The following is a 10,046-nucleotide window of genomic DNA, read 5'->3' on the forward strand; positions in this document are numbered from 1 at the left end:
GGGGAGTTTGTTAGGAAACAGGTCCCTCCGGATGGGAAGTGAGAAGAACAGTACTAAAGAAATTGGATGACAAGTACCCGGCTACGGAGAGCTGGATGGTGCAGACCCGATGGGAACCGGATGACGAGTACCCGACAAGCGCCGGATGACCGGATGAAGAGACATATTCGTAAATATGTTTCTGAGAGTCCATCGTGGCTATATTTGTAAATAGCCGAAAATTTCATATTAGTATAAATATGACTTAGGGCAAACTTTTTTGGTGTGTTGTTAATTGTTGTTTGCGCAAGATCAGAGCGCGTAACTATGTACAGAGTGTGAGAGAGGAAGAGGTCGTTGCCTCTGTTGTAACCGCCGCCTGTGGCGAAGATAAAAAAAAATGCTCGAGATTGTTGCCTCGGTGCTTTACTGTTGTACACTGTAACATAGTGATAGTTTGCAGCCTGTGGGCTGCCGTGGTTTTTCCCTAGTTTGGGTTTTCCACGTAAACATCCTCTGTACTCTTCTCTTCACTGTGTCGTGCATTCATTCCCGTTTTTTTTTTCTGTGTATGATTCTAAGCTCGGTTGTGGCCGAGCGTTGCGCATACCGAGCGTGCAGTTCTTGACAATTGGTTGGTCTCCCATCCAATTCTTGTCAAACTTGTATCTACTATCACAAAGACTTTTACCCCAGATGCATAATTAGACTTTGTCAGAGCTAGTTCTTCTAAGTTGTAAGCCTTTGAGACTTCTCATTACTTCGACATTTGAACTTTCTTCCTTTCTTAGGTAGCCTATACAAGGGTTGCCAGATACACATAACATGCAATCTATTTCCCATTTGAACTTTCTTCCTTTCTTAGGCAGCCTATACAAGGGTTTTGCCAGATACACATAACATGCAATCTATTTCCCATTTGAACTTTCTTCCTTTCTTAGGTAGCCTATACAAGGGTTTTGCCATATACGCATAATATGCAATCCAAAATGTGGTAAAATGCATGTATGCCCCCAAGAATCTTCGTAATTCGTTTTGTGATTGACATTCTTCTTTCATTTTGTGGATGGCGTTCACCTTTTCTAGAGGGAGCTTTTGATTAAATGATCTGCAAAGGTATCCCACAACTAGTACCTCTTGTTTCCCGAATGCCAATTTGTCATAAGAGAACATGATGTATGCACCTTCATTCCTTTGTAACAACCTTCCACAATTACCAATGTTGTTAAAAACAAATTACGAGAACCCATTTGGCCCTAACATTTCATCCTTCTTTGAATTCAAACATCTTTTGATGCGAATTTCATCCAAACGTTTATTACATTCGAGGATACAACTAAATAGTCTACACTATTGTTGTCCCTTTCTCTAATAGTCCATAGTAGAAATCGTCTCTATTGTCACTCTTAAGACTATCCCAATTTTTTTCATAGTTTAGTTGAACAATTAAGAACTTTACCAAACCTTCCTTGTCTTGACCTTGAACCTGTGCATGCACAAATTCATTATCAAGGAATTTCATCTCCATTGGAACTAGTGTACTATACAGTTCTCTAGGGATAACAAAATACATTGCCAAATTTTGGATGAAGAAGTATTGGATGGTTTTGACATCACCAATTTTCACATGTACTTTAGCCCCATGTAGTTACTCAATGGCTTTTGTGGTTTCTCAAATCTTCCATCCATGTCTTGAAGTCATTGTCTAGTGTCCCTATCAATTTTGTCCAAATATATAAGATTAATATTCGCCCCATGATCAATTAATGCCACAATTGGCTCCTTAACATTCCAAATCCAAACATGGGTTTCAGTCGTTGATCTAGCCTAGGGTGGCCTCGTGTAATGACTATTAGCATATTCTTCATTATCTTTGAGTGCTTAAATTATGGTAGCACTCATGGACATGTTCAAGGGTTTGGATCCTTTTACTATGGTACATTAGGTTTATATTTATTCATAAGCGCAAAGTTAACATCATGAAACTCTTTTTTAATAACCCCGAGGATTTCCTGTAATGTAAAGTCCACTTAATTTCTTAATAGTCTCTCAAATCCCAAGCTCAAATATGTTGGAATACCTGTCTCTTTTTACTTTTTTATTCATCATGGGATCCACATTCATCTTCTAGCTTCACTAAGTGTCATGCTTCTTGGAAGGGCCAGGTTTCTTGTCTATTCATGCCCTTTTCTCTTCGACTAAGACCGCATAATTTGGACAAATTTCCTCCACAAGGCCTTTTTCCTCCTCCATGGGATCATCCCAACCTATCATTTTCTGTACCCATCTCTTGGATTCATCTGCCTCATCCTTTCACAATTTCCCCTTCCCTACATGCTCCATGACGATTGGCCCAAAATTCTCTTTCATGAGAAACCCTGGCTCTTGTCTAATGACCTACTAAGATCCCATTTGATGAGGAGTCTGGATTGTCTTCTTCCATTAGTATGGACCAAAGTAAACTTTTAGTATCATTTTTCATTAAATGCATACAGTTCAACCTTACGTAAACTGCATTGCAATTCATAGTAGCATTACTTAAATACCAACATGTGCTCTTAAATCATACAACATGGACTCTTTTGAATCATTTGAGAAAAAACTACAGGTTTTATGTAAACTTGCTTTTATGTATCGGTGACCGCATTCATCTACCATAACATTTGAAGGCATCATTCATGTTATTCAAAATCACTTTAATTTGCATAGACATACATAATTCCAATTAAAGAATAAATGTATTTATTCTTTGAAAGATCATGTTGCCTGTTGGTATGTTCGATCGGTAATAGTGTTGCCACCATCGATAATAAGGTTGTGGCCACTCACAAAAGTAGACTCATCCGACGCCAAATATAAGACAGCTTGTGCAACATCTGAGGTAGAAAATGTATGACCAACAAGAACATTGGTGGAGTCAACAAACGCTTGAACCTCATGCTCTGATACTGAATGCTTACCAGTAAGATCTCGGAGCAATTTCATGGAAGCTGGTGTTATGACTGCAGATGGGGAAACACAGTTCACACGAATCCCATACTTCCCTAGATCACTAGCTGCTCCTTTCATAAGCCCAAGAAGGGCATGTTTTGAAATGGTGTATTCTATAGGTGCTACAGAAGCGGTAACACTTGCCATACTTGAAGTACAAATAATAACACCCCTTGTTTGGGTCTCAACCATAACCTTACTCGCATGTTTTACGGCAAGGACCATACCACGTAGATTGACATTCATCACATTGTCGAAGTTCGTTATATCCAAGTTTTGCATCCCACCCGTCACATTTCCGACGATCCCGGCATTACTATACATTATGTCAAGCTTCCCCCACTTGTTCAATGCTTGTTTTACAAGTCCCTCCATGTCCGACTCCAGTGTCACATCACAATGCTTGTAGATAGCGACGTGGTGGCCGAGCTCATCTGCAAGATGGGTGCCCAAATCATCCTGGATATCTCCTATTACGACCAAGGCACCATTTTCAACAAACAAGCGCGCGGTTGCCTCACCGATGCCACTTGCCCCACCTGTGATGACACACACTTTGCCCTCGAGCCTATCTCATGCAATTAATAAACACCGCAAAGAATGATCGAGCTTAATAATTCTTGTAAACACTATACATTTGTCCAAACTACAGAAATTGTATCCAAATTTATAACAATGAGGGATGAGACTCATGGCAAAAACAAAGCAATCTCAGTTCAAGTACTATTAAACAAAGCAACCAACAACTCTCATTAGATTAATATTGTATTGAAACCTCAAAACCACCAAACCAAATTAAGATATAAAGCCATATTGAGATGGTTGAAAATATTGAATGGGTAGTAATGAGTAAAATGAACCAAAATGAAACTAATTACCTTCGAGCACTTGCCATTTTCTTGTGAATGATTTCATAACCTTCCCATTCGTTCTGATATAGAATGAAAGAACTATAGTTTTATAAGATTCCCATTCATTGTTTTGAATAAAATATTATAATAGATTTAGACAAAATTATAAAGTAATTGATTGACAAATATGCAAATGTAGACACTAGTATTGCCACGTTTTGAGTTCGACCATGTTTGATTGACTAATTATCATAGACCTAGACTGATTATAATATAATATTACCATAGACAAATTGTAAACTAATTGATTGTCAATTGTGCAACTTGATCAATGCTTGAGTTACGAGGCCTTGTAAGATTGATGCCATTATGTCATCATAATCCTTATAAATAGCAACATGTTCATTAACCTCATCACCAAGATGGGTATTCATATTTTCTTGGGCATCTCCTATTATGACCAAGTCATTGTTTTCACCAAATCAGCACGTGGTACCATCAACCATGCCACTTGCTCTACCATTGATGATGACTACTTTCCCCTTGAGAATAGGCCATGTGAATAATACAAACCGCAAAAAAGAAATGGGGTCTTGATCATATTTTCTAAAGACTATTCCTTTCATAACATTGTCGATTAAGGGGACCCCATTTTCCTTTTCTTCGTTTGACATTATTATTATTTATTGATATTGCAGTAATAATGTTTTTAGCAATTATTGTCATCGTGAAGGCATATGAAAGAATATTCATAAATAACTACAAAATAATTTGTAACATGATACGTGTTAGTCCATGCTAAGGAGTGGATGATCAAATCATGTAGTTGACAAAACAATTTGATGAGTTGGTCGGTTGATCAAAAGCTATGGCTTTTGTTATGGATTAACAAAAAAAATCAATGTGTTCTCACAAGAATCCACAAATTCTAGGGTGTGAAAGATGCAAGCAAAACAATAGGTATCCTAGACCAGGAAAGATGGAATTTGATATTTCTACCTACGTTGATTTTGGTGAAGCCAATGTCTGTAGGATGGCTTTTGTTATGGATTAATAAAAAAAAGGTCAATGTGTTCTCACTGATCAAAAGTGATGTCTTTTGTTATGGATTAACAAAAAAAGTCTATTGTGTTCTCACAAGTAACAATCGGCAACAGTTCGGTTCGGTTCAAGAGTGTCCAAACCGAACCAGTTTGGACCCGAACTGTTTACAAATCTTCAAACTTGAACCAAACCAAACCACGAAACCATTTGGTAAAAATCCAAACCGTTAAACCGCTAAAACTACGGTTTCGTGGTTCGGTTTCGGTTTTCGACATAAGTCAAAATTCAAAATGTAAAATTTAAAATTTAAAGATTTTTCCTATAATGTGAGAATTAGGCCTTAAAATAAAAATGTTGTTTAAAAAAAAAGTTTACAATTTATTTTATTTTTTTAGAATTAAAAAAACCATCGAACCGTTTAAACTGCGGTTTTAAACCATTAAAACCAAACAGAACCGAACCGTTCAACCCCCAAACCGAACTGAACTGTTAAAACCATTATGTTGCGGTTTCGTAGTTTGGTTCAGTTCGGAACTGAACTGTTGCCGATTGGTACTCGCAAGAATCCACAAATTCTAGGGTGTGAAAGATGCAAACAAAATAATAGATATCCTAGACTAGAAAAGATTGAATTTGATTTTACTACCTATGTTGATTTTGATGAAGCCAATGTGTGTAGGATGGCATGTCCATGTACACTTGGCCCAATCCCTTCTTTAATTATATTTAGAAGCACTTAGGATTGTTCTCATGAGAGTGTGTGGGGATATCTACTTGGGTCTTTGAATTTCTTTATTTTAGGAGTGAGTGATTGTATAAGATCAATTGGGTGTTTGTAAGAATATGCATACCCAAGAAGGTACCAAGTCTCTGCATATGGTTGTTTTTAATGGTTGTGTATGAGTATGAATGCAAGCATTCAAACGTTTGAAAACAAACACGTTTGAAAAGGGAAAAATGCATGGTGATTTTTCTTTGTTTTTCATTAGCTATTACTACAAATTACCTCACTCTAGTGGTAAGTTGTCATGCCAATGTTGTTTATGTCTTGGGTTCAATCCCCAATTTTCTCATCTCTGTATCGTTAGTGTCATGTCATCAAACCAAAATTTTATGTTAGTGTTATATTAATTTTCTCATCTCTTTATCGTTAGTGTCATGTCATACCAAATTTTTATGTTAGTGTTATATTGATTTTCTCATCTCTTTATCGTTAGTGTCATGTCATACCAAATTTTTATGTTAGTGTTATATTGATTTTCTCATCTCTTTATCGTTAGTGTCATGTCATACCAAATTTTTATGTTAGTGTTATATTGATTTTCTCATCTCTTTATCGTTAGTGTCATGTCATACCAAATTTTTATGTTAGTGTTATATTGATTTTCTCATCTCTTTATCGTTAGTGTCATGTCATACCAAATTTTTATGTTAGTGTTATATTGATTTTCTCATCTCTTTATCGTTAGTGTCATGTCATACCAAATTTTTATGTTAGTGTTATATTGATTTTCTCATCTCTTTATCGTTAGTGTCATGTCATACCAAATTTTTATGTTAGTGTTATATTGATTTTCTCATCTCTTTATCGTTAGTGTCATGTCATACCAAATTTTTATGGTGTCGTATTGATTCTACTGCATTTGGACACTCTACACAATTAGGAGAGCTAAGGCTCCCACGTTGCCATGCTCCCATCGGTAGTGACTTATGTATTAATAGCCATTGGAACGTGGTAATTCGCCTCGCGTGTTGTTGTTTCCGGATTTTCTGCCAAAACTTGGTGATAATTGTGTGAGGAACTTGATATGTGTGCCAAACCTTTGTAATTGCCGGCTCTCAGGCAGTTTGAGCAGCTAGGATGTGGTGATCCAATCTAGTTGTGAATTGGAAGAAAGGGATGGGTTTGCTTCCTTGCTCCTCGTAAGGATCACACCATGTCCATTGCAAAGGGTCCCAATTGACCTTACGTAGCCATGTGTTTTCATGAGTACATATGTGCCAATCGGGTTGTACTTTGATCGGATCAGGATCTACAATCCATTTATGACCAGTATACACGAGCACTCGAATTGCGTTATTCTTTGTTGGTGTCTCAATGGCGTGCAATTCAGAGCCTTTGATCCTGTCTGGTGATCCCCTACCTCTTGGGATCAAAGATCCCTCCTCCTCATCGCCTATCCATTTCTCCATTGTTGTCCTATGAGTAGCGCCTTCCCTAATCAGTAGAGCGGTATTGATTTCTAATCTCATAGTCCATCCGCTCCTGATGCCATGGAGTATGTTGGCTTGATCTTGTAGTGGCAGTGACATAAACCGTCTCCAACATTCTATACTTTTTCCCGAACCTTCTGTAATGTATCCCCATGACAACCCCTTACTTTATCCAAGTAGTTAATTAGATTCATCCTTGATACATGGGTTCCATTGGATACGTTGACTGAGCCAGGCAGGTTCGGAACTCGGTTGATCGCACTTGAGCCCTTCTCTAATGTCACACCATGCCTTCCACATGGATGCACTGAATTTATCCTCCAAATGGTGGGAGAAACTAGGTTTGAGATCCATGTTTAGAATCCATCCCGTTTGGGGGGCCCAATTAACCCCTTTTCTTGGCCTAAAGTAAGCGAAATGTAACCGCGGTAGCATTTTTCAAAAGTCATTTCCTGGTTGGAGTCCTTGCACCACAAATTTGGGAAGTAAGGATTTTGATTGTGAGAGGGGATCAACCAAACCCAATCCCCCTCTCGACTTAGGTGTTGTGAGTATAGTCCATGCCACCTTGGCGCGAGTTACGTGATCTTCCTTACTAGACCAAATGTAGTTGCGTACCAGTCGTTGAATCTGATGTATACTGTCCTTGGAGATTTCCCAACATGATAGACTGTACCATGTTGTTGCGAGTAGTACCTAGTTTCCCACTATGATGCGACCTGCTAGCGATAATTTTTTCGAACTCCAATGTATCAACTTTCGTCAAATGGAATGGATAACAAGTGCAATCATAGTCTCCGGCGGTATGTTGAAACCAATTTGGAACCCCAAATATTTGGTGCTCGCTCCTTGATCGATCCATTTGAAAGCAGGATGTGGGTGCCACGCAGGATGTGTTTCATGAGAAAGCCATATTGCACAGGATTTGTGCCAATTGATCATGGCATTGGATCTCTTGCAAAATACGGCTAACCCACTTTCAAGCTTTTGTAGGTTTTCCAAGTCCCCTTGCAGGTAGACCGTTGTGTCATCTGCAAATTATATATCCAGGATGCTTTGATGAGAATGAGGCACGGGAAGACCATGTAGGTTGAGATGCCGCGAGCTGAGAAAGCAAGAGAGTGCTTCGGCGTATAATAGAAATAAGGATGGAGCTAGTGGGCATCCCTGTCGTACAGATCGGGATATTTGGAAAAAGGGGCCCCTTTCACTTGCCAGTGAAATGCAACTATTGTCGATCCTATAAAGTCCTGCAATGCCTTTGATCCATGTCTCTTGAAAGCCGAGTTTCCCCATCACACTTTCAAGAAAGTTCCAGCAAACCCTGTCATATGCTTTCTCAAAATCTAGTAGCACCACCGCTACCTTGTTGTTGGTACACTTGGCAAGGGCTACTGCTTCCCAGAATGAGAAGAGGTTGTCTAGGATGCTTTGATTTCTAACGAAACCTGTCTGGGATGGATGAATGAGTTGAGGGAGAAGAGGTGTTAACCGGCATGGCACGATTTTTGCGAGCAACTTATAGACAATATTGAGAAGAGTTATGGGCCGCCACTTGCTAATGTCGTTGGCACTACCACCACTTTTAGGAATGAGATGTATCATCCCTTGTCCAAATTCCTCTAGTATGTTTCCAGACGTGATGATCTCCTCATATGTCTGGAGGAGGTCTTCTTTAATAGTGTCCCAAAGGCATGTGAAAAAGTGAGGGGTGAGGCCGTCGATTCCGGGCCAACTATCTACGTCCAAATCAAAGAGGGCCTCCCATATCTCGATGGTTGATAGGGTACGCAAGAGCCATGTATTCATTTCCGTCGTGAATTTCTTGGGTATGCTTTGGAGGATAATATCTTCTCTTATGTCTTCCCCTATGGCCATAATATCTTCAGTAAGTAGGTGCTTATAGTAACCTGTGGCAATATTCCTCATTTCATCGCCATCCTCAGTGGTCATTCCATCCGCTCGGTTGAGGCCGCGCATCATTGTTCTAGCGTGCCTCGGGCCTTTGGAGCAGAAGAATTCCTTCGTGGTTTTGTTCCCTACTCTAATCCATCGCACCATGCTTCCATGAAACTCCATGTCGTATATTTCCTTTTCTGCCATGCTGAGTTCATGTTTGGCCATGGCTACTTGTCCTACAATCCAACTACATGACGGATATCTCTGTTGGAGTCATTGTAAGGCTATTATTCCCCGTTTTGTCCTTTGTCCCTTTTCTTGAGCATCCTTGCTTCTGGTCTTGACAAACTCATGTAGGAGAGTTGAAGCTCTTGTTAATTTAGCTAGAAGTTTGTCAGATACTGATGAGACATTAACAAGTAATGACCATTGGTTGGAGAGTTGTTCCTTCACCTTTATAACTATGTAGATAGTGTGTGGGATGTGAGGCTGGAATGGGCCCCATTTTCGGTGCAATTGGAAATGACCAACTACCGGGTAATGGTCAGAGAAAGTCATGCCTGGAGTTATGCGACACCACCCTCCCTTTGCTTCTAGAGCCGCGCCCGCATAAATGCGGTCAATGCGGGAAAGAGTGGGTTCACTATTCCGCCCATCTGATCGGGAGAATAAGAGAGAGTCCCTTTTTCGTTGGAAGTTGTCAGAATGCCAAATGTCTCGCAAGTTAAGGTGTACACATAGCTTCTCCCATTGTTTACGTTCCCTTCCTTGTAGAACTATGGGATTGTTGTTGGAGCTATCATGAATGGATTCGATCTTATTAAAATCCCCTCCAATGCACCACTCTTCCGCACCCGCTACTTGTAGGCGGATGTGTTCCCAGAATGTTGCCCTTTCTGTTCTGCTATTTGGAGCATAAACATTCATGAAATTCCAGTGTTGCCCTTGGATGGCCAACGTGCAAAAATATGCCCTACCAGGTATAAGTGATTCCTGGTGTATGAGGCCTTGAGTTAGATGTTCCCGAATTAGAGTGCAAATACCACCATGATTTCCATCATCCCCTAT

General features: G+C 39.5%; 1 protein-coding gene across 1 annotated transcript; it reads right to left on the bottom strand.

The window, feature by feature from the left end:
* Positions 1–2,660: 2,660 nt before the first annotated feature.
* On the bottom strand, positions 2,661–3,912 carry LOC147867229 (short-chain dehydrogenase reductase 3b-like). The gene is made up of 2 exons (XM_087315019.1): positions 3,849–3,912; positions 2,661–3,538 (listed from the first exon to the last, which is right to left on the bottom strand). The coding sequence occupies exons 1-2, from the start codon at positions 3,863–3,865 to the stop codon at positions 2,737–2,739; spliced, it is 819 nt and encodes a 272-aa protein (XP_087171145.1). The 5' UTR covers positions 3,866–3,912; the 3' UTR covers positions 2,661–2,736.
* Positions 3,913–10,046: the final 6,134 nt, after the last annotated feature.

Source organism: Azolla caroliniana, unplaced genomic scaffold, assembly GCF_043228905.1.
Source record: "Azolla caroliniana isolate FFs.n. ecotype wild unplaced genomic scaffold, voAzoCaro1.0.p SCAF_2, whole genome shotgun sequence".
In the NCBI taxonomy this organism is placed as follows: domain Eukaryota; kingdom Viridiplantae; phylum Streptophyta; class Polypodiopsida; order Salviniales; family Salviniaceae; genus Azolla; species Azolla caroliniana.